The sequence below is a fragment of the Lutra lutra genome, chromosome 13, assembly GCF_902655055.1.
Source record: "Lutra lutra chromosome 13, mLutLut1.2, whole genome shotgun sequence".
Taxonomy (NCBI): Eukaryota; Metazoa; Chordata; class Mammalia; order Carnivora; family Mustelidae; genus Lutra; species Lutra lutra.
Window position 1 is genome coordinate 45,767,741 of NC_062290.1, and position 25,801 is coordinate 45,793,541.

At 45.1% G+C, this 25,801-nt stretch overlaps 1 protein-coding gene across 2 annotated transcripts in view; it reads right to left on the reverse strand.

Moving 5' to 3' along the window:
* Positions 1-25,801, reverse strand: part of SLC24A2 (solute carrier family 24 member 2) — a 248,857-nt gene that overhangs the window by 23,864 nt on the left and 199,192 nt on the right. For both annotated transcript variants that reach the window (XM_047700922.1, XM_047700921.1), the window contains 2 exons: positions 23,088-23,206; positions 3,467-3,607 (listed from right to left, as the gene is read on the reverse strand). In XM_047700922.1, coding sequence (XP_047556878.1) covers positions 3,467-3,607; positions 23,088-23,206 — 260 coding nt within the window. The remainder of the gene's footprint in view (positions 1-3,466; positions 3,608-23,087; positions 23,207-25,801) is intronic.

Genomic DNA, 25,801 nt, shown 5'->3' on the forward strand with positions numbered 1-25,801 from the left:
GGCAAGCTCTGTTTCCCCACCCTTTGAATCTGGGCTGGTCTTAGGACTTTCTTGGACCAACAGAACATGGTAGAAGCGACAGCATGCAGATTCCGAACTAGATCTCAAGAGGTTTTGCAGCTTTCACTCTTGCTGCCCTTGGAACTCAACCATCGTGCACGTCAGCTCCGGCTTGCCTGCTCAAGGGTCAGGGACCAAGTGGGGCAGAGATGAGCCTTTTCCGCTGACCTATTCCTAGACCAACAAGCCCCCAGCCAGGTCAGTGAACAGAACTGTCCAGCTGAGCCCAGAGCAAAGGATCCATTCAGAGAATTCTGGACTAAAAAAATTGCTTCCTTTTTTAAGCCACTACATTTTGGGCAGGGGTGTTACACAGCAGGTGATCACCGATCCAAGATCAAACCTCCTGAAACTCTTCTGTGCTAAGCATGATCAAAAAGCCACTTACTGGCTTTTGTATCAACTGGCATGGTTTCATTCGTTCTGTTTTGTATATGCAAAGGAGGGCCATATAATTCATCTGCCAAACCAGCATGCTTTGGGATTAAAGTGGGACTATCCTGGGAAAATTGGGATGTATGGCCCCTTAGATCTGCAGTGCTGTAGTAACGGTCATCTCTTTACGCTTTCCCTAATCACAGGATGTCATGGGCGGCAGGGAGTGGAGAGATCTTCCCGCCCTCTCTTTTGCAGAGGAGGAAAAGTGAGGTCCAGCATTGAACTTTAGAGCTCCTTAGAGATAGAAATTGAGAGTTCTGGGCCTTCACCTGTCAGACACAGGCTTGATGCTTGGCACATAATAGGTACTCAGTAAATATTTGGCTGAGGACATTTTAAAACAACCAAATGTACTGAGAGTCGCATTTTTGCTGGGGTGAGCCCACAGGCTATGTAGAAAAAGGAAAAAAAAATCCAGTCCATCCCAGGGATGGCACTTGGCCTGGCTGTACAAAGTGCAAGAACCTCATTGGTTACCCCAGCCCAGGGTCTGGCTCTCGAGGCTTGTGCGCAGCGGATGAACAGTCTGCGGTATTACGGAGGAGAGCATCATGAAACTGCATCCTCTTGCTCCGTACCCCTGGGGGCTCCAGCATCAGCCAGCAGAGCTGCCGTGAGCCGGGTTATGACTTGTGTGGTGGAATCCTGTGTGCTGTCCAGGAGCGGCTGTTTCAGAGCTTTGATCTCCCCTAACAGCATCCTTGTCCTGGGAGCTCAGATCACGGAGACGATCCGCACTCTGCCGGGCCTTGCCCTGGGGGTCCTGGCCAACGTGAGAGCCTGGGCCTCGATCACTGGCATCTTCCTTTCAGTCCTGCCCCCTTTGCTGACCGCCCCAGTGGCTGTGGGCTAACTCCCTCTCAGCCGTCCATCAGCCCCCTCTACTTGGCGCCGTGCCTCACCAGGCCTGCCGCAGGGATTTAGGAAAGCTGGTCTGTCTCTCTGATTTTCCTCCGGAGAGCAAAGCAAAAACACTGGTCTGAACAGCAGAACAATGGAAGGACAGAGAGAGAGAGAGAGAGAGAGAAAGCATGTGCGAGAGCACACGTGAGCACGCACATCTCCAAAATGTCACCGTGATGTGAGCCACGAAGAAACTTAACACGTTCCAGCTCTTCAGCTGGAGGTTGCCAGGAAGCCTGGCCTTTGCATGGAGCAGATCTTCTGCAACTGCGTCATGAATGAAGAAACCTAAGTGTTGCTTTAAGTGAGCCACACCTGTTACATGCCCCCTTCACTGGGAAGCCTCTAATGTTGGGAGTCCTTACACGAGGGGCTCCTTTCCTGGCCTGTACTTGACAAGACATGGCTCTCCACTGGCCTGGATCATTTATAGGCCAGGCCAGTGGGACGGGATTTCTCTTTTCTCTTCTGTCTTCTTCGAGTACAGAAAGTGGATCACCACGGGGCTCTTAAGACTTGGGCTAAATTTTGCCATATGTGACCATGGTGTCCTCTTGTAAATGCTCTCAGAAATAATGTTCTTGGACTTCCACCTTCTGGTATCATGAAATAGGGAGGGGGAGCCCAAGCTGTGTGGTCACTCAGACCTGGGTGTAAATCTCCGCTCCATCCCCAAGGAAGTGATCAGGCAGGAGTTGGTTAACTTCTTTGTGCCTAAGTTTCTTTCTACTTATGCCAATAATATATAACACTATATGTAAGGAATAGAAATATAAAGTATATGTGTGTCTGTGTGTACACATACCTATGCTAGTTGTTCCCTGAGGCTGCATAATATAGCTTCTTGGAAGTACATGGTACATACTGATGGACAGTAGGTACACACCTTGGTTGAATGAGCTATGTGTGTAGATCCATAATAAAAAGGACAGCTACTTGTTATCGTTAGCTCCTCTACCACTGGTCCAAGAACCCAGTTTTGATTTGATCTCCATTTAGATCGTATTTTGGTGCTCATAAGACGGTATTGTATTCAATGTGCCTGCTACATACTAATGGTAGAAAAGAATGTTGATTAGAGTAATGAGAACAATACAGGATGGAGAAGATATGCAAGCATTTATACTACATGAATGCATTTCTTTAAATGATTGTTTTGAATTGAATGACTAATACACATGTACACAAATACTCAATAAAATAAAATCCGAGTTCCCCTCTTGCTTCCAACCTTCAGTTCCCCTTCTTAGAGAAAATCACTGTGGTAGTTTTAAAACATGGTTGTCAATTCTTTGACACTCCTTCCATCAAGGGTGTCCTAGCCTCTGTGACATCAATGTATTCTAGGTAGATTTTTTTTGTCTCCTTCCCTCTAATCAAGACAAACTTATGATTGCTTTGACCACTACACTCTAGTGGAAGTGACTGTGTGTGACTTTTGAGACGAGGTCATCAAAGACCATGCAGCTTCTGCCTTGGGCCCCTGGGATGCTCATTCTTGGAGCCCTGATTTCTCATCAATGATATCTGACTCTCTTGAGGCCACATGCTGTGAGGGAGCCCCACTCGCATGGAGAAACCACAGGTAGGCTCTCCTGTAGACCATCGCAGGTGAACCCAGCCTTTGAATCATCTCTGTCCAGGTCCTAGAAACTTCAGTGAAGAAGCTTCCAGATAAGTCCATTCCACAGCCATTCAAAGTCTTCCCAGCAGAGGCCCCGAGATGTTGTGGAACAGAGACACGCCAACCCCAATGTGCCCTATTTGAATTCCTGAGCTACACAACCCGTAAGCAGAAAAAAATATTTGTTGTTTCTGCACCACTAAGTTTTGAGATGGTTTGTTTGTCCATAGTTTGGATAACTTGAACCATCACTATTATTGTGCACCTGTCCAGAGAGATTTCAGACATATATAAACGTACACATGTTCGTGTGTCACCCCCCTTTTCCTCTTAAGGCAAAAGGCAACAACCTAGGTATACTGTTATATACCATATATATCTATATACCAAGCATATATATACCTATATACCAAGGGGTCAACTAAACAAGGACTTACTCACCGGCTTGCGGACGTCAGGTAAGGTTATCCAGAGGGGAAACACTATGGGGAACACAATGAGGAACGTGACTTGCTTGCGGGGGTTGGAAGGCCAGGCCAGGCTGAGAGGCTGGTCGTCCTCATCTTCACCTGCCTCCGTGGTCTGTTGTGGAAAGACAGAGATGAAAGAATAAACGAACAAAAAAGACAACAATGTGCAAGAGCAAGAGCAGAATCCAGGGAAGGGCGCTCGGGTCCCCCTCAGGAGTTTTCTCGGGTCATCCCAGCAGTTCATCATGTGACTTTTAGGCTTGTACGAGAGCCCCATCTGTCACAGTCTGGATCAGGGACAGACAAGACACACGCACCCAGGAGGACTGAGGAACTTCTTTTTCTCTCCCTGAACAGTCTTCAGCTTCTGCCTTAAAGGAAGGGATCATTCAGCTGGGGTGGCCCACAGCAACGATCCACGGACTTTTTATGGAAACCACATCCATAGACCAAAAGACTCGAATGTCCACCTTTTCCTCCTCTTCCCTTCTCCTTGAAGACAAAGCTATAGGATTCATTCCAGGAATCCTTGGGAAGGATTTTTTTTTTTAAATTAAAAATTTATAAAATGTATCTTTTTATTTTTAAAAATAAATTTATATGTATTGACAGCATTGACTCTTTGTGGGCAAAGGCAAGTAACCATAGAAACGATTCAGTAACAATACTCCGCTTCCTTCCCTGGCCCTGGAATCATCAAGCTCACGGATTGTCGTGTGGTTGTGTTTTTAACCATGCACAATCATCTTGTTAAATTCCAAACCATTTTAATTCCAGCCGAAGCCTTGTTACACAAACACGTGTCCCATTCTCAGAGATACAAGAGTATGGGGGTTGAGTGAGCCACGGAACCTGGGTGGGGGGTGTCAACGGCACGGGATCTCAGAGTCCGGGGTGAAATTGAGAGCTTCTGACCTAGCAGCCCGCACCACCTGCTGAGGTCAGAGGCTTCTGAAGTCCCAGAGCAGCACACCCTTTCCCCCCAAGGGGGCGGAGGGGGCAGGCTCAGGCCAGGAGCATGGGAGAAAAGGACTCACCCAGACGCAGGGCTGGGTGTGAGGCCTGAAACAGTGCAGTATAATATTTATTTCTAACTTAAGCCCTAGTACTGCCAAAAGGATTTGTAGTGGCTTACACAATCACCTACACTCTCTCTCCAAGAGTTAACATTAAATAAATGTCTATGTAAAAGGAACCTTAAGCCATACTGAAAAAAGTTGGTAATCACAGGTTCTTTCTCTCTGGGCATATGTCCTTGGCAGTGGGTAAGAGAGTGTATAAGCAACAAATATGGGGGAATTAAGAGGATTAGGTCAAAAGGCAGAATGAGGAAGTTGGCACAGTGTATTTTTTGTCATTGGATCCTCTTTAAATATATTTCTCATTCTCCCCATCCCTTTGTTAGGCACCATATTGGAAAAGAAGAAAGAATCAACGATCTATGTTTCCTTCTTAGGAAACTAGAGAAAAGAGAGCCAATTAAACCCAAAGTAAGCCGAAGAGAATAGATAACGAAAAAGTTACAGGAGAAATCAATGACACTGACAGGGAGGGAGTCCATAAAGTCAACAAGACCAAAAGCCGATTCCTTTGCTAAGCAATTCATATGGTTCTGCCCACTGCTTTCTTTTCTCCATCCTGAGGGCTCCCGTCCCTGATGGAAGCTGGGGCATACTAGCTCTGGTTCCCCCTTCGAGACAACACCACGTCCTCCCAGGAGATACAGCAGACGTAGAGAATATCATTCCCCACCAGGATTGCCAGCCTTCCAGGGTGTCAGGTGGCCCGCATGAATAATCCCTCTGTAATGAGGGCAAGGAGGATTTAGGAGACAGGCACATTTTAACTGCTCCCTCCCAGAAAAGATCTTTCTTGTTGGGCCCAAATGAATGACTCTCCCCCACCCCCTGCCCCGCTCCAGTAGATGCCTCAGAAATGGGGAGGAATCATGGGATAGTTGACGGATTACATCATTCCTAATAAGTACCTCATCTCATACCAGATGGGTGGTTTTTTTTTTTTTTTGTAAAGATTTTATTTATTTATTTGACAGAGAGAGATCACAAGTAGACGGAGAGGCAGGCAGAGAGAGAGAGAGAGGGAAGCAGGCTCCCTGCTGAGCAGAGAGCCCGATGCGGGCCTCGATCCCAGGACCCTGAGATCATGACCTGAGCCGAAGGCAGCGGCTTAACCCACTGAGCCACCCAGGCGCCCCAGATGGGTGGTTTTATTCGAAGACTCATCCAGCTCATCTGACAAATTCATCGAGGCTCCTCCCCGCTTCCAGGACTGACCCTCCCAGCCCCCAGGTCCCTCTCAAACCGCCATCTGCAATCCAGCAACTTCCCTCTAAACTCTGAGCTAACCTTTCTCTGAGAAAAAAACAAAAGCAACTCTTGATGACTCATATCATTTTAATGACACCAACAGATGGTGACATTTCATCAATAACCCTTCTGCTTATAACCTACGGATTAGCCCCTTTCTCCATCTGCTAAAGTCACCAGGCAGGCAGTGCCACTAGCAAATAGAAGAAAATAATTGTCTGTTTAGATGCATAAACTCTAAACATACTACTGTCCAGCGCAAACAATTAGCTATATTGTGCAGGTGCCAAAAGTTGCATTCGAGGTGGCGTTGCTAGGGCAGAAATGGGCAAGGGGAAGAGTTGGGTCTCAGGCCAGACAAACAGTGCTCTTCAGGCAGAATCCATGGCCCCTTGGGGAAGAGTCCTGCTACTGAGTACAGGAGCTCAGAACCTTGGGGTGGATTTGAGAGGTGTCCTGGGAGCAGGGCTGTCGGTATATTTTGGGGAAAATTTTCATTGTCATCTTGCCAAGTGCAATCACACTCTAGTTCAATGGGCAACAGCTTGCAAGCTGGTTAGAAAAGTGGAGAAAATATACTGTTCGAAGTCTGGGGCACATTGTGCCTTTGCCCAAGCTGGGGCTGCTGGCGGGTTTATTAGTCCCAACCCCGGTTAGAGGCCACTGAGGTTAGGGCACCAATTTTTCAGTTTTTCCTAGACTTGTGGCACCGTGGCTTTAACCTTGTAGCAACCCATCCTAGCCCCCTAAATCTCCTGTGGGGTGTCTGCAGAAAACAAAACAATGAAAAATAATCTGGACAAAAATTCAAGTGACTTCTGATAGAAGGGCTTAAAATAGTCTGATGCCTGCTGGGGTCTCTGTAGAAGCCCTAGAATTGTGTGAAACCGGGGCCGGCAATCACTGCTTCAGGGTTTTCTAATTTCTGATATGGAACTTCTGAGACGAAAACGCACGGCTTTAAGTTGCCACAGAATGTGTGCTGTTTGTCCGACCATGAAGGGATCCGTGCAGCGTGGTGAAATGAGGAGGTGCTGGAAAATCAGCAGAGCTGGCTTCCAGGCTCTGCTCCTGCTGTGATTTCTTGGGCAGTGACCACCATCATCTACGGGTAATCACTAAGTGCCTTTTGGTGTGAACTAGGGCACTAGGTTCTAACTCTTGGTTCCAAGGAAGCTTGGACTTAAAAGAGGAGACAGAATGGGTGGCTCAGTCGGTTAAGCGTCTGTCTTTGGCTCAGGTCCTAGTCTCTGGGTCCTGGGATTGAGCCCCATGTTGGGCTCCCTGTTCAGGGAGGGGTGCTTGCAGAACATGGGGCAAGAGTTCTTTTTTTTTTTTTTTTGTGGCAAGAACTTCTAATTCTGCCTGTTATGAACTCAACTGTGCCCTCCCCCAATTCCTCTGCTGAAACCCTGACCCCAATATCTCAGAATGCGGCTGTATTTGGAGAGAGGGCCCTTCGGATAAAATGAGGCCATTGGGGTGGGTCCTTGTAAGGTTTTCTTATGAAAGATTAGGATATGCAGAGATGTATCAGGGGCTTGTGTGCACAGAGGAAAAGGCCATATGAGGACACGGTGAAAAGATAGCCATCTGCAAGTTGAGGAGAGAGGCCTCAGAGGAAAACAATGCTGCTAGCACCTTGATCTTGGACTTCCAGCTTCCAAACTGTGAGGAATCGTTTCTGTTGTTTAAACCATTCAGTCTGTGGTAATCTGTTAGAGCAGCCCTAGCAAACTAATACACTGTCCAGCTGCATCGTTGTAGAAAGAACACTTTCATCTAGGCCCAGAATAAAGGCTCAGGTTTCAGCCTCTCTTACAATGAGGTGTGGCCCTGTGAGGTTCTGGCCAATGGGAGGTCAACAGAAAAATCCTCTGCAACTCTGGGATGTATCTTTAAAGAATGGAGGTGTGTCCTTCATCTCTGCTTCCTGCCGGCTAGAATAGGAACATTTTGGCTTGAGCTTTAACAGTCATGTTGGACCATGAAGTGGAGAAAAAGTACAAAAGGATCTGAGTTCCTGACACCGGTCAAGGGCTGTTCTAGTCCTGAGCTACATATGCTGACTTGGGAGAAACTGAAAATTCTCTTTTACTCAAGCCAGTGTTCCTTGGGTTTTTGGTTGCTCCCAGTGGAACCTTAACCTGACTAATCCAATGTCCTCTTTAGGAGGAAGCAAGAGAGGAAAATATCTTTCACGTCTCGGTCCTAGGAAAAGTCATGCTTCTTTTGAGAAACGTTGAAAAATCTTAGAAATACTGTGACTCAGGCAAATGACACTATTTTTCTCTCTTGCTTTGCACGGGGGACTTCAGAGCCAAATTTGTAGCCTCCACCCACTAATCACAGCCCTGGGGTCTGTCTTGCTTCCTCCAGTCCCACTCTTTCCTTTTCCTTTACATCTTGTGCTGAATTTTCTCAAAATTCTTCATTTTATCCTTTTCCTCAGAAGTATTTTTTTTAAAGATTTTATTTATTTATTTGACAGAGAGAGATCACAAGTAGACAGAGAGGCAAGCAGAGAGAGAGAGGGAAGCAGGCTTCTTGCTGAGCAGAGAGCCCGATGCGGGACTTGATCCCAGGACCCTGAGATCATGACCTGAGCCGAAGGCAGCGGCTTAACCCACTGAGCCACCCAGGCGCCCCCCTCAGAAGTATTTTTATAAGCAGCCTTGAATCTTAGTAGAATGAGGTAGGGCAGACTCACAACTAGAACTCTCAGTGGCTGAATGGAATTATTTGGATAACTGGGTGTGGATGTGTGTGCACATGTGTGTGTGTGTGTGTGTGAGGGAGAGAGAGAGAGAGAGAGAAAGAGAGAGTGTTACCCTAAGTGACAACTACACAATCACCTTCTAGGATTCATTTATCAAGACTGAAGCCTGGACCCTGGAGGTCTGGCCATGGAAAGACAGAAGAGAACAGGAGATCTCTGATACCAACAAGTTATTTTTTATTTATCTCATGAATGGGAGGAGAGCCATAGCCTGTCCATTTGTGGCCTACTACAATGAGAATCTTCTTATTTCGTTGATTGATTTTATTTGAGAGAGTGAGAGAGATCACAGAGGGAGAGGGGAGAAGGCGAAGCAGACCCTGCTCAGCAGGGAGCCCAACGTGGGGCTCGATCCCAGGACCCGGGGATCATGACCTGAGCGGAAGGCAGATGCTTAACTGACTGAGCCACCCAGGCACCCCTCATGGGAATCTTTTTAGCTTCTTTGCATGTATACCTTATACTATTTCTACTCGTGCCTGGTAGGGACGGTTTGCCCCAGAAGAGGATCAGGTTTCCAGCAGAGGGGCCTGAGCTGGATCCACCAGTCCAGAGGTTGCTTCTCCAGCTGGAAAAATATTTCCTGGGAGCATCCCAATTTCTTATTCTTGTCTGTGAAGGGCACCGTGCAAGACTTCAGCGTGAAGGGGAGCCCATTTTAATGCAATCTCTTCTATTAGAGAATTAAAACGAAAACCTGAGAGGCATCTGAACATAGGCCATCTTCAAGCTCAGTGTTACTGATTGCTGATAACATCTTATCTCCAAGTGGCAAGGAGCAATCTCTGAGGATCACCTGGATCTGCCCAGATTTCAGCCCGGTTGGGGTTTGATTCGGGTTGAAAGTGAACGTTTCACCCCTCTTTCCCCTAAAAAAGGACGACATCCTTTGGCTCTCAGGAGTGCTCTTCCTTCTCACCAGGGAGCCCCTTCCGTGTGTCGTGATGCTGGAGGGAATAACAGGGAAGCCCTTAAAAGGCCACGAAAAACAGAACTCATTACTCTAAAGCACTGGGCCATGGTTAAGTGGGGTGAAGGTTAAGATTTTCAGTGGTTTGTGCTTTTCCTTAAAGAGAATGTCCATAACATATTTGCTGTTGTTGCTCTTTCTGTCGTTTGTATCTGGGAAAAGCAAAGAGGTTTCTATCTCCCTGTTGTTCGGCTGCACAGATGCGCACATGAATGACCAAACGGGGCGAAGCTCACCAAAAGACCGTGAGGCGTGCTAGGAATCGCCTACGGGCTCAGAGAGAGGGGCCGAGGGTGGGAATACAGATTCAGAAAAACATCACTCAGCCCAAGACAGGAGACTGGGTGGGCACATCGAGAATATTAAAATAACCGCATTCCCAAAAAGGTTTTCAAAAAGGGGCTAATAGAATGCGTATTGTCTAGATGATGGGGAGGCATTCATCTACAGACTAAGGATGGTAACTCTCCGGCAACTCCAGGAGGCAGAGTGCCTGGTAGAGACCTAGGGATCTATGCATGTTAGCCCTCTTCCCTTCTGCCATGAAGCTCGCCTCTGGGACTAATGAGCTGTGTGATCTTAGGCAAACCGGTGGAAATGCTGGAACGGCCAAAGGACATATACTATGTGTGATCTGTAAGGCACCAGGTCCTGGTACCCCTCACTGCATTTTAGGTCCCAGCAGCCCTTAAAATCCACATCCTGGTGAGGCAGAACTTCCTCCTCCCCTGCGATGCTCTACTATGGGGCCACCTTCTTGACCATGAAGTTGGGTTATTCCATTCATTGTGTGGACACTATTAGATCACAAGAGACAAGCTGCAATTCAAGCCCTCTGAGATCAGTTAGGCTAGGAGCTTTAGGCTCCAAGAGAAGGAGCCCTGAATTTCAGAGTTAAAGGACTCCGGTCCATCGAGACCAGCCCCTCTGCCACCCCATTTGGTGGATGAGGCCCTGGGATGAAGTGGTATGCTGAAGAGAGGTCATGGTTGGAGGCTAGGTCCGAGTTACCTCTTTACTCCCAGCTCAAGGCTCTTTCCCCATTTCACACTGCCTCCCTTCCTTACTCCTAAAGAATAGGTATGTTAAATAAAAAAATAAATGTGCTTTATGCCCAGTGATACCAGCCTTATTTGTAATAAATTTGACCTATTCAATGTGAAATGTTAGCTATAGGCAGCACCAAGCATTTAATTGACATAATTGTGCCTAATTTTCTTGAGCCTACAACTAATTTCTGGTGGTTTGGATGACCCACATTGCTAGGAAAAGGTGATCAGAAACATCTGTTCTTAGTTGCATTCTTTTCCTTCTCTCCGAGACCGCTGCAGACTGAATGTTTGTGTCCCTCTGAAATTCACGTTGAGGTCCTCCTCCCCTGTGTGATGGTGTCTGGGGGTGGGGCCTTTGGGAGGTGATTATAAGAGTGTTCTTATAAAAAAGCCTCCAGGGAGCTAGCTTGCCGCTTCCGCCATGTGAAGATACAGTAAACAAAATGGCCATTTATGAACCCGGAAGTGGATTCCATCACCTGCCACTTGATCTTGGACTTCTCAGCCTCTAGAACTGTGAGAAATATGTTTCTGTTGTTTCTAAGCTATTCGTGCCATGGCATTTCTTGTTGTAATATCCAGGGAAGCTTTGAAGGGAAACGAAGAGCAGATCTGGGGGTATGTGGATAGGAGGGGCCTCTATTTCTGTGGGTCCGATCTCCAAGGTGCCAGGTACAAATTTAAAAATGAGATGTGAGGCTGATATCCGTGGATGGCAGAACTTCCAACACACGTGAGGAAGAAAGACTTGTTCTTTAGTATCTCTGTCCAAGGAAAAAGGACTGAAATCTTGCCCAGGCTTCACGTGATGGCGGTGGGAGGGGGACTTGACAGCCAAGCCACAGCAAGGGCCAAAATGAGGGCTGGAGATTTGATGTGCTCTTCATGACCTGATGCCACCCCCGATTCCCATCACTGTGGATCATCTTGCTCTAGCCACTTCTCAAATGAATGCCTAGGGGCCATCGGAGAAGATGGATTAAGCCCTTTACAATAATAACCTTTCTTGAGGCTTATTTTGGCAAGGACTGAAATAGGAGGCAGGTTATTTCCAGAATCCAGGATTCAGCGTTCAAAAGGCCTGTAGAACCTCAGGGGAAGAATATTCACCACATACTCACACACACACTGTACAGCATGTGTGTGTGGCGGGGGGGGCTCCGAGAGAGAGAGAGAGAGAGAGAGAGAGAGAGAGAGAGAATCTTGATAGCACCGTACCCATGAAGGAATTGTTGGAGAAGGGATTTATAGATAAATCTTCTGCTCCAGAAGTCTTTTACAACATGATTGCTGTTATAAAATTAACTGAGATAGTTCATGGAGGTTCCTTAAAATGGTGTTTGGCACATAGTGAACATAAAAAATAATAATCAACAGTTACTGAGTGTTTAGGAAAATAATTTCTTCCAAGACATCTAGGAGAAAGAAGCCTGACTAAGTGAATTAGGATACTTCTAGCAATAAAATCCTGTAATTCAATTAATTGACATAAAAGTAGAAACTGTAAAAATTTTTGTTCCTCCATCTATGCATGCATCAAACATTTACTGAGTATTCATTGACTATGGTGATGTCAACAAACTAATTTATTTTCCTTTTAGGTAACATGACTAAGTAGAAGGCCTTTATAAGTGGGATGAAAGGGAAAATTCCACAGCTCGATGGAGAAAATGCTATTTTCTTTCAGTAGGTAGGATGTAAGTAGACTTTCTATCAGAAACAAAGCTTCCAAGCAGATGGCAAGACTCAAAATATTGTGACACCTTGATTCTGTGTTTTGTGCAGAGCTAAAAACAATAGCAGAGTTGGAACTCTCAAAGGTAAAGTTGCCAAAAATGTACAGTCACATTTTAATACGTGAAAGTCTCTGAAATCAACAACTATTTGGCAAGTAAAAGGTCCCTCCCAAGCAACGTTCTAGAGAGCGCTTTCCATTTCGTAAGAGCAAATCACACCAGTGCTTTACAAAGGAAATCTATTAAAAAAGGAGATATTTAGGGGTGTCTGGATGGCTCTGTTGGTTAAGCAATCAGCTCTTGATTTTGGCTTGGGTCATGATCTCAGACTGAGTTGTGCCTCAGGCTCTGTGCTCAGCATGGAGTCTGCTTGAGATTCTCTCTCTTCCTCTCCCTCTGCCTCTCTAATCCCCCAAACAGAACAAAACAAACAAACAAATAAAGAAATTTAAAGAAAGAGATACTTCAAGGATAAATATCCATATGGTTAGTGTATTAGCCTGTTTGGTCTGACATACCAAAATGCAGTAGACTAGGTGGCTTAAATAGAAGTAGAAAGAGCAATAGAAATTTATGACCAACTCCCACCCATAAATACTAGCTGACTCAAGGACAGATGGTAAGTGATTTGCTTCTCCATTTTTCCTAAATTAATCGGTCGGTTAGTGGGTCAACATACCAATGGCCTTCATTATATCTATTACAGAAATAGAACATCGCATATGAAAAAGATCAACCTATAAAAATATTCATTACTGGGTTGTGGATCATTTTGGTCTCATAGACTCAAAAATCTGTACTCAAAATCTCCAAGTGACACAAGAAAAAATAAATTTGGGGGACACCAGAGCCATAGTTCAGGATTTGTCAAGGAAGGTGCGTTGTGATTCATTTTGAAAGCAAACTCAGAGTTCTGGGACGGGTCAGCTGAGGGTTCTATGGCTAACGGAGACCTCATTTGCCTTTTGCTAGATTCTTCTTTGAAAGGGGAATAAAAACAGGACAGTCTGGAAGAAGAAAAGCTGTTAGATCTCAATGATGGAAAACCAGAGAGCTGCATTTGGAAAAAACTGTTTACTCCACTCTTAAGATGAGTCCTTACTGACTGTAAATAATGGACCAAATGTTTGTGTCCCTCCAAAATTCATACATTGAGGCCCTAACCCCTAGTGTGACTGGATTTGCACATGGGACTTTGAAGGAATTACTTAAAGTTAAATAAGCTCAAAGAAGTGGGTACCTGAGCTTGACAGCATGAATGTTCTTGTAAGAAGAGACATCAGAGGGTGCCCCCCACCCTGCATTATGTGTACAAGGAAGCCCATAGGAGGCCATAGAGAGAAGGCAGCCATCTGTAAGCCTGGAAGAGAGCCCTTGCCAGGAAGTGAATTGGCCAGAACCTTGATCTTGGACTTAGAGCCTCCAGAACTGTGAGAAAATAAACTTCTGTGGTTTTAACCACCCAGTCTATGGCATTTTGTCATGGTAGTCCAAGCAGACTTACACACACTGACAATATGAATATTTATCTTTTAACAATGTCTCATTTTTTCAATAGGCTTTTTGGCTTTGAAATAAATCGTTGTGTTCACTTGCTGTAATTTATTTTGAAATCACCTTTTCACTAATTCTTTGAGTCTTTCAAAAAGTCTTTTACTTTTGTTATCTTGGTTTCTCAGTGTCTTTGCATTTATATATATATATACATATATATTCATGCACACATATATATGCATATATATACTTAACAATATACCTCATTCTCTCCACTCCGTTTTTTAAAATTATTTTATTATTTTTAAAAGATTTTATTTATTTATTTGACAGAGATCACAAGCAGGCAGAGAGGCAGGCAGAGAGAGGAAGGGAAGCAGGCTCCCCGCTGAGCAGAGAGCCCAATGTGGGGCTCGATCCCAGGACCCTGGGATCATGACCTGAGCCAAAGGCAGAGGCTTTAACCCACTGAACCACCCAGGCGCCCCTCCACTCTGTTTTTTATCTTCTGTTTCTATCACTTTTGTCAAAAGCATCTCCTTTTTGGAAAGATGCACCATCTGAGACATTTATACTGCCTTTTGTGTGGACATCCTGAACCAACAGGGCTAACATTTAAGTAGCAAACAAATTCTTTTAAAAGGTGATAAATCTTGGGGCACCTGGGTGGCTCAGTGGGTTAAAGCCTCTGCCTTTGGCTCAGGTCATGATCCCAGGGTCCTGGGATCGAGCCCCACATCAGGTTCTCTGCTTGGCAGGGAGCCTGCTTTTCCCTCTCTCTCTACCTCTCTGCCTACTTGTAATCTCTGTCTGACTTGTGATCTCTGTGAAATAAATAAATAAAATCTTAATAGAAAAAAAAGTGATAAATCTTTGCCCACCTAGTGGCAGGAAATAATTTGCTCCCCTTATAATACCATCATATGGTTTGTTTAACATATAGATGGAAAAATTAAAAAAAGAAAACCCAACTCAAAGATCAAGAATTTAGCATATTAAAAACAAGATAAAGTTTCACTCAGCAACAGCAACCAGAAAAAACCATAATCTGCTTCTACATGACTTTGAATTGAAATCAAGTTTTCAAAGGATCTTGCTGTGAGTGATGGAGCTGTCTGGAAGACCAAGTTCTCTGAGAGCCAAGAAACCATTTCATTGCAATATAAAATGGCATCTCAAGAGTCTGGTGGAATGCAATTGCTTTTCTTCACTTTGCGTTTTGCCCAAATAATTCCGAGGTGCAACCTACGGACAAGACGGATTGCTTTCTGTACTGCTGTTATAAATTGTTTTTTTGTATCATTTTCATGGGTTTCGTAAATCTTGCTGATACAAATCATAAAAGATTTATCAACGTAAAAACTACTGGAGAATCATAAAAAATAATTCAAAAATCATTCCCATTATTTTACTATCAAATGGAATAGAATTACTCATAGGAACAGTAATATTAATGTCAGTGTTTTTTTTTTCCAGGGAGGTAATAGAGTTTTTTCCCTTTTATTAATAGTCAACCTTTAATGTACTTTATGTGCATGATTAATAGACATTCTTCAAACTCTTTCAGAAAGCACAATGACAAATGGTGTTATTAATAGTAAGATTCTCAGAGAATATATAATTCTTTGTCAATATTCAAATTAAGTCAGAAACTCAAGTCTGATCTTAATTTCATTTTAAAATGTGTTTGAAAGGCCTTTGGGTGCATCTTAAGCAGTTCGTAATTACTGTTCAGGTCACCAGATACACAAACTGGATCTCAACTTTTCCTTAGATAAATATATGTCTAGGTTTGAAAAAAATGTTCTTTCTTCCAGAAATGGAATGAACTCCTGCAATAAGGTCTGTTAGGTAAGACACTATAATTTCTACTTTCTAAAAAAATAGTTTGTACTGGGTTTTCTCTGATACTCATGAGTTTCTTTCCTGAGGTAATCGTAATTCCAACATGGCGTGGAGCTTACAAGGTCCAGCCAGATGGGGAATCTTTGGATGTTCTTTTCCTTTCACGGTCGGGCCTTTGCATCTCCCCACAGCCCTGCCCCGTGCTCCGGCAGCATCAGGCACACAGACACATCCCACTTTCCACCAAAGCCTGCATTTCTCGGGAGCCAGAATCGTCATATTATGCTTCCCTCCTGTTCCAAGAGGTTGAATAATCTCATCAATGGGGGAAACACGACCCTTGGCTATTTTTAAACTTTCAAAATGGTGAACCTGGTTGTTACACCTTAGTCACTGAGAAAAGATACCCACTCTTTGAATAACAGGAATGTTCAAGGTTCTCAACCCTTGGTTAAACCTCACTGCGGCTGAGAACATAAACATTTGCTAATTCAGGGTAATATTTTAGGAAGACATTATGGGGATTCTAGGTGCCATCTTAGAAACCCCTATCCGAGCTAACATTTTTTTTTTTAAAGATTTTATTTATTTATGTGACAGAGAAAGAGATCACAAGTAGGCGGAGAGGTAGGGAGAGAGAGAGGAGGAAGCAGACTCCCCGCGGAGCAGAGAGCCCGATGAGGGGCTCGATCCCAGGACCCTGGGATTATGACCTGAGCTGAAGGCAGAGGCTTTAACCCACTGAGCCACCCAGGTGCCCCCGAGCTAACATTTTTGACCAAAATTTATTATGAAGCCTCCCAAAGGAGCTCCAAAACCAAAGAACAACAAGAAAAACCCATACTAACTGCTGCATCTTTTTAAAAAAAGATTTTATTTATTTATTTGACAGAGAGAGAGATCACAAGTAGGCAGAGAGGCAGGCAGAGAGAGAGGGGTGAAGCAGGCTCCCCGCTGAGCAGAGAGCCCAATGTGGGACTTGATCCCAGGACCCTGGGATCATGACCTGAGCTGAAGGCAGAGGCTTAACCCACTGAGCCACCCAGGCGCCCCTGCCTTTTTTTTTTTTTTTTTTTTAGCCATCTTCACAGATCCACATTTAATGGAAAGGAGATATTTTATGCATTTTCTCTTATTTTTCAAGAAAAATCTTAAATTACAATTGGCCTTCATCATCTTTTTTTACTCATTCTTAGTCCCATAATACGGTAACATCTTTATCAGCACTATGAGGCTTCATGAAAGCAGGTCTTAAAAACTCTCCTGAGCTTAGGTAAAGGCCAATGCTAGACTGGGGAGAAATAAATCAGGGCTCAGTTCCCAAAAGGAGGAAAGAAAAGCTTAACACACTAAGGTGATATTTATGTGTACAGAAAGCAAGTAAGAAAAAAAGCATGCATCTTATACATTCTCGAGTGTTTACCTATCTACATCTTTTTTTCCCCCTAGGAATTTGATTTTCTTATATAATTCTTTTTGCCCACTGGTGCAGTTGTGCAACTTTTCACCAAAGCAAGGACAATTCTGATTTCCCTAAGGACAGAGCAAAATCTTCAAGGCAAAATGAAATAGAAGCTGTAACATATAAAAAACCAGCTCCCGATATGTGAACACATAGGACACAATTAAAGAAAAGTCAGACTTTCAGATTGCCGAATCTAAGACATTTGTAAGGCATTGCCCTTTCCGCCCCGGTCATCGTGAACGTGTATTTAGGGGGTTCTGCCACGTCGTGCATTGAGCCCCAGAATGCATCAAGGTTGGGCTGCCCAAGGACCATCACCTGGTTGTTTTCTAGATTGACAGAAGGAAAGTGTACAAAAATGCTGGGTCTTGGGCAGGACAGACTGTTTCTTTTAATCGTCTTCTGAACCCAGTTAAAGTCCCGACATTGCAAATTTGGAGGCTTGGCAAATTCTCTGCAGCAGCTCGAATCAGTTCTGCGTTAGATGATTCTAACGCAATGACTGCATTGTGTCAGCAGTCACGGGAGGAGATAATTAGCACTAAGCCGTTTACAAGTCAAATTATTTCTTGGTTCCAGAAAACATACAAATGAAGCAGAAAACCTCCTGCAAAGGGGCTCCCTCTGCGAAAGAGACTATTTTAAAAATGTTCTTCGTTGCCAGTGTCAAGCCTGTACTGGAGAAAGCTCTCAGAGATGAGGTGTCAATGTAAAATTAGTTCCCTTGTAAATAGGGATTTTGAAACAGCACGTTAATTACACGAGACAGGCTCAAGTCTCCGGAGATTACCTGCAATGTGTGCGTGGTGCACGGGGCTCATAATTTCCATGAATAAAGTTAGGATCCACACCTCATTCTTCATGTAGCGTGATAAACACACAACTGGGAAACAGATGAAACTAACACCATAAAGGCACTGAATCATCTCTGGAGAAGCTGTGCTTTGGGGCGGGGGACGGGCAGAGCATTCTGATTTTGCATCTTTATTCTGATTCTGGAGTCCGAGCCCTAACGTACCCCATCACTCAGTGACTTCAGCCTGGCAACCTCAGGATCACCTGCACCTTTCTTTCTTGTTCCCTCTCTAGGACCAGATCTGCTCAATGCCACCTCAGAAATGGCTCTCAGATCCAGCCATTGCCATTCCTGTCACAGCCAATACTTGGTCTAAGGCCTTGGCACCTGGGTTCCTTGATAGATACCATTTTTTAAGTTTTACTAAGTACTGCTAATAATAGCAAACACCCAGGCAGTGTTTCCTACATGCCAAGAACTGTTCCAAGAGCATTCTATCCTCACAGCAACGCTATGAAATTGGATTATTATCCATGTTTCACAGAGAAGGAGAATGGAGAACAGAGAGGTTAAGTTAGGTGGCCAAAGTCACAGAGCAGGTCAGTGGCAGATCTGGGATTTGGATTCATGTGGTCTGTCTCCAGAGTCTCTGATCTTAAACCACTAAACCATACTTATTCTGTTTTAATTTAACCCATTATTATTTTTATTGTTGTTGCATTTTTTTGGGAATAGGGATACAGTTGACGGGTTCAAAATTTAAAAGCTAGAGAAAGCTGCATACTGCAAAGACTCTTTGCCACTGTGGTTCTCCATCATCCAGGCCCTGGTTCAGGAGGTAGTGAGCACAACCACTTTTATCGGTAGCATCCCAAGCAAATACATATGTTATTTCCCTCTGTTTTCTCCCCTCATACAAATATCCTAGACTGGGTACAATTTGGCAGTAAGCCTTTTTCATTGAACATATATTGAAGATCGTTCCATATCAATACATGAAGAAATTCCTCATTCTTTTTCTTTCTTTCTCTCTCTCTCTCTCTCTTTTTTTAAGACTGCAGATGGTCTAGGGGTGGGCAAACTTTTCCTGTAAAGGGCCAGATAGTAAATATTTTAGGCTTTGTGGTCCATATGGTCTCTGTCACATATGCTGCTACTGTTTTTTTTTTTAAACCTTTAAAAATGTAAAAACATTCTTGTCTCACGGGTTGAATTAAAACAGGCTAGAGCCCAGATTTAGCCACGGATCATTGTTTGCTGAACCTTGAACTGGGAGGCAAGATTCCCTTGCCACCCTGTATCCAGTCTTCCCTCACTCTGGCCCCTCTTGAGCAACTTGAAAGCACTATGCTCCTCTCTTACGACACTGACAGGGCTTTCTTTAAACCTTTGTGGCTCCCCACTTGTGGCAGGGTAAAGCCCGGGGTGCTTGGTGGAACCTACAATGCCCTTCACAATCCACAATGCTCCTTCATGTCTACTGCACTGGTACATGCCACCATCAGCTCTTAGCCTCAACTCCTGCAGCGACCCCTTTGCCCCACTATTGGTATACAACCCTCTTGCCCCAAATTCACTCTCCACATGGCAGCATAGGCCTAGGGATTTTTGTAGAAGGGCAGATCACAGATGGGAACCTCCAGTGGCTTACTGTGACCCTAGAAGGACGTGAACTTCTTTATCATGGTCTACAAGGTGAGGCAGCTCTGCTTGACCCTCCTGTCCCACCTCATTGTCACCATCCTCCCCTCCCTCTGGTCCCTACCCATAAGCCACACTGACTTTTCTGTTCCTTGAACAAGCCTAACCCATTTCTGCCTGGGTGGGTGCTCTTTCCTTGGCTCCCTCCTTGGAGTTCAGCCTCAGTTCAAATGCCACTTCCTTATTGAGGCCTCCCCGTAGCTCCCAACCTACTGGAGCCCTCCAATAGTTCTCACCACACCACCATGCTGAATTTTCTTGTTGGCCCTTGTGGTCACCTATATCTTGGTTTGTATTTGCCAGTTCTCTGGTCTGCTGGAACATGTGGGTATGTCCAGTGCCCAGCATGGTGCCTGACACGTATTAGATGAACACTTAAAAATTTTTCTGATTGAACAGTTGAAGAGTTTCAGCCCCATTTACCTTTCCTAGTGGATCCTTCCTCCCTCCTCATTTTCTGCTCTGGTCTCCAGGTCCACTGGCCTTCTCACCCATCACTAAACACGAACTTCCCTCTTAAGGTTTTACACATTTGCACTTGTCATTTCCTTCTCTGAGCAACGAACTCCTACTCACCCATCAACACCCAATCAAATGTTACCTCTTCCATGAAGCTTTTATATTTTTGGGGAGTGTCAACTTCTTCCTCAGGCAGGCTCCCACAGCACTTTGCACAGAGTTGCAGTCACACTGGGCTATAATTATTTACTTACCACAAATGTTTATTTATTTACTTATTATATCCTGACTACACTTAGATACCATACACACACACACACACACACACACACACATATTCGTATGACTATATATATTCATCTGTGTGTGTGTGTGTTCATCTGCAGCTTCTCTACCTATATGCATTACATTTTTATTTTACCCAAACGAGCAGGAACACCTTGGCTGGGATATATATGGTAAGTGTGTGCACACAATGCTATAAACTGCAGCATTTAGCTCTGTGCTAAGTGCTTCCCATATGTTTTTTTTTTTTTAAGATTTTATTTATTTGTTTGACAGATAGAGACCAGACGTGGGCAGAGAGGCAGGCAGGAAGAGAGAGAGAGGGAAGCAGGCTTCTGTGAGCAGAGAGCCTGACGTGGGGCTTGATCCCAGGACCCTGAGATCATGACCTGAGCCGAAGGCAGAGGCTTTAACCTACTGAGAAACCCAGGCGCCCCTTCCCATATGTTTTTTCATGCAACTCTCCCAATAACCCAAACGAGGTTGGCACCATTAGTATCTCTAATTTGTCAATGGGGACACTGAAGCGAGATTAGGTAACTCACTCTGGGTAGACCTGCGAGCCTCCAGCAGGCCGTCCTGCGGCCAGCACGGGTGGCTCTTTGGAGATCTGTTTGCCCTTGAGGTGGTGCACAAATCTGTCCCGTTTCCCGATGTGATATCTGGGGGCACAGCTCTGCTCAGGCGGGGCTCTCTCCCTCCCCTGCAGCAAAGCACTCCCTTGTTGGGGGGCACAGCTGTCCCTCTGCCAGCCAGATGGAGAGGCACGATGAGGACGCTGCCTTCCGTACACCTGTGACTGTGCCATCCCCAAGGGCAGCCAGATGTCCTTGGGGCCCGCCTCCGGCTGCCACATGCTGCTTATCCACGGGGACATAAGCTGCTCTGCCAGCTTACCCTCGAGCTAATGCAAAGGGACCGCAGGGCTCTGGGCAGAAGGGAGAGAGCCTAGAAGGCAGAGGAGATAGGGCAGAAGGAGCTCCCTTTCTTTATCATTTCCTTTCGTTATTTCTTTTCCAGCGTCATTGAAATGTAATGGACCAATACAGATCATATCTATTTAAGGCGCACAACACAGTCATTTGGTGTAGATAAATATTTTGTGAAAGCACAGCAAAGGAAGCCATCAACAAGAAGAAAGGCAATCTATGGAATGAGAGAAAACATTTGCCAAGCCATATATCTGGTAAGGTGCTAATATCCAAATTATATAAGGAACCCCCACAGCGCAGTAGAAAAATAAATAAATAACCAGATTAAAAAATGGGCAAAGGACCTGAATAGATATTTTTCCAAAGAAGACCTACAAATGACCAACAGGTACACAAAAAGGTGCTCAACATCTTTACCCTTTCCTTCAAGCGAAGAGACTTTCCTTGCCTATTCCTTTAGGGGATAAAGGCAATAATTAGCATGTTTTCCCCCATAGAAGAGCAGGCTCCATTGCAGAGTGTATCCTGGCATAAAGGAGGAGAGAGCGCCGGAATAGATTTGTCATAGTCTGGCTTCTATTTGTGGGCACGATGTAACTTTTCGGCTCATCGGGAAAATTCTGTCTAGAGAAGTAGGCCATGAACTTTACAGCCGTGCTATTCCAAGTGAGGTCCTTGGATGAGCAGTGCCAGAACCATCTGGGGGCTCGCTAGCTTTGCAGACTCTGGGACCCACTCCAGACGGGACATGTCTGATTCTGAATTTTAACAGGATCCCCCAAGAGCTTTGCAAGCGCATTCGAGTTTGAGAAACGCGGACCGAGGGTGCCTGATGAAAATGTGAGTTGGGCCTCTATACCTAAGAAATCCCGATACACTCGGTGCGGTGGAGATCCAGAAATGTGGCAAGCATCACCTCCTTTTGGGGCTTCTGCTTCCTTTTGTGAGCAGCTGTGGTCCAGAGGCAGTGCTGTGTGGTGGCAAGAGTCCCGGCACTGTATTTAGACAGACCAGGGACTGAATCTCAGCTCCGCTAACTACTGGATAGGTAATCCTGATGAAGCCCTTCATCTTGTCCTGCTTTTGCTTCCTCACCTCTAAAATGCAGAAAGTAAAGGCCTCCGCCTTCAGCTGTGAGGTTTAAAGGCAATATATGCAAAGTGCCAGTACCAAACCCACGGCACAGAGCACGCAGAAGGTTGAGTATTCTATTAGGCCAAGCAGCTCTCTATCGGTTGCACCACTGGAGGGCAGAACCAGCCAGAGTATGGTTTAATTTCAATTGCAGAGACAGGGAAGGCAAAGGGGGGTTAACTAAGGTGTGACTGGCTGGAGTTCCTTGGTTACTTATCCTTGATCTTAAAGACACAGAGAAAGGATCAGACCGCGACAGGCACCGAACAGCCATCATTTACCAAGAATCCCTGGGAGGCAAGTTTAAAAGGCTGATACCTGGATGTCGTTACCCCAGGATGCTGCTTCATCAAGTGTGGAGTACAGCCTAGGGATCTGCATTTTGATCTCTGGATTATATGCACGAGGCCACTGATCTCACTCTGAGAAGCAGCGGCTCAGAGAATGTGTGAATTCATTTAGTGCACAAAGAGCTTGATGCACGTGGGGCTCTTTGCCTGTACTGAGCCACAGACACGAAGAGAACCGGCTCTGCCCAGAAGCATGCGCCTCCGAGGAGAATGGAAGGTCTGCGCTGCTAGTGCTAGGACATCAAGAGCAAGGGGAGAAAGCCGTACCTGGGCGTCTGCAGCTTCAATGGTGTGGGACAGACTTCCGTTTTGTACAGGTTCCGAAGCATCGCTGGACGGTGTCATTTCAACCTCCGTGCTTGTGCTGTTTGGGAGCTCGATTTTTTCTGTGGTACAACGTAGACACACAGAGAGAAAGCAAATGGAGTCAGTGGGGGTAAGAGCCATATGGGAAGAAACGTCCTGAAATGCTAGGCCAGAGAAGACAGTGGTTTCTGAGGGGTGGTGGTAAGACCAGGGCTGGGGTGGCGCCAAATGGCAAAGGATTTTTTATCATTCTCCCCAGTACCTTTCGGTGTTTTCAGTCCTCCTCCTCTCTTTAGTAGCTCTCTGGCTTTCTCAGTCCGGCCTTATATCTTGAGCCCCCTTTCAGCTCCCCTGGGGGGCATTTTCTACATTAGGCACGTCACCAAGTAACCATTCAAGAACATGAACACAGACCTTTTTTCTTTCACCAAAACCATACTCAATCTACACACTAATATTTATACCTAGGACTATCCCCCTTGGACAGATGGATGGATATATATATATATATATATATATATATCCATATATATATGAGTGTGTGTATATATATATATATATATATATATATATATTTTTTTTTTTACTGTAGGATCTTTTCTTCTATATGACATTCTGGAAAGGATATTTATTGGCTAGGGCCCAGGAGCCTTGGGTCCAAGGCTTTGCTCTGCCATTATTAGGCTGGGACTTTAGGCAAATCTCCTTTCTTTGGGTTTAGGAACCTTATCCGTAAAATGAGGGGGTGCAACTGGTTGACCTTAGGGCCCACTGCTTCCAGCTCTAATTCTCTAGGCTCGTTGAGTATACATCCCTGCCTATATCTGGGTGGCAGGGGCAGGCTCAAGAGCCCGGCCTTCTCAATGCCTGGAGAGTGCTATTCAGCCCATCCTACACCTGGGCATCCTATCACAAGCAAGGCGAGGGGAAGGTGAACGAAAAACAGAGGGAAACCTCTGTCACTCCTAAGTGAGAGGTAACGTCTCCCTGGCACGAGCCACAGGTCAGCAGGTACAGATTCCAGTCTCCTTCCGGGAGTTGAGAAGTGCCTCCAGAGTCATGGTGAAGCCCTGGGACTCTCTGACACTGGGCATCACAGACCAGCCTGGGTTCTACTGCTTATGCTGCGGGATGCCGAGCGAGTACTGTAACTTCTCTGAGATTCAGCTTCCTCACTTGTGAACCTGGGGGGAGGAGCTAATACTGCTAACAACAATACAGCAATCAAAGCGTATGCCTGCAATGATGAGATAACAACATGCACACAAAGTACTTGGCGCAGAGCTGGCACAGAGCAAGCAAGCAACAAACTCTCCCGAACAGGATTAGAGTAACTGCCCAGCACTAGTAGATTTCTTCTGGGGGCTGAGAGGAGCACTTCCCGGGATCAGGGATCAGCACCACCAAGGCCTGCCATGACTTCGGTGGGAGCAAAATAGAAAGGTGCTTAGGCCTTCTGACTGTGCTGGGGAAATCTAGGATTTCAGGAGACAATGAAGCCGTGACGGTCAACGTCAGGGTTGCTGGGAGTATCGTCATGCTCGTCAGTATAAGATATGAGCGGTATCGGGCCGCTCACAGAGTGCAGAATGTTTGTTTCTAGTGACTTCTGAAGGACGACACATTTGTATCACTGGAAAGTATTTTGAGAGTTACATACAAATGATTGGGCTTGAAGTGGCCACCTTTTGGAAATCATAGGGAAAGGTTTCTGTTTATTCATGTATTTAGCTGTAGAATACAGAGGCATAAATATATTAAAATATGAAAAGCCACAGAAGCTCAAATTTATTTTATCTTTCCATGTTTTTAATAGTGACACTGTTATGTATGTGATGTTCTGCTGTGTGGGGCTCTGCCGGCTAACCCTAATAGGCTTGGTCCAGTTACGAAAAATAACAAACACCAGGTACCTGGGGAAATATTAAAACTGGGTTTTGGGGTGTCTGTTAGCTGAAGTGAGACAACATTGAGATCAGCCCACAATGGCCAAGACTGACCCTACCAAAAGGGATGATCAGGTCCCAAAGTGGAATTAAGATGTTTGAGAACAGACATGAACAGAGGAGAAGAAATAGAGCCTGCATACAATATATAACACTTGTGCTTATTTCCCTCAAGTTTTTCTTTTCATGCCCAATAGAATTTTGACTGTTTCTTGGCCAAAGATCTTCTGGGAGCCAGAAGTCAGGCCAATAGGAGAGGCAGAAACTCTTCTTCTTCTTTTTAAATGTTATTTATTTCAGAGAGAGTGAAAGCAATCACAGAGGGAGAGGGAGAAGCAGACTTGCCGCTGATCGGAGAGCCCACTGCAGGGCTCCATCCCAGGACCCTGAGATCATGAGCTGAGCCAAAGGCAGAGGCTTTAACTGACTGAGCCACCCAGGTGCCCCGAGGCATAAACTCTTCCTTAGGAATGGCCCGTATTTTAAGGGCAACCCTGTTGCATTTTGTCTGCAGATCATTGCAGTTTCTTGGGCAATAGCATCATTTGTAGCAGAGATCCAGATTAGGTTAAATTTAGTCTGAATTTAGAATTAGTGAGTTAAATTATAGTTGCAGACAGGAGGAACATCATGTTCCAAGTTAAAATAAGATGTCTGAATGTCACGATCTGGTTCACACAGGAACTCAGAAAAAGTCAGCCCAAAGAGACCTGGACTGCTATTGCTGAA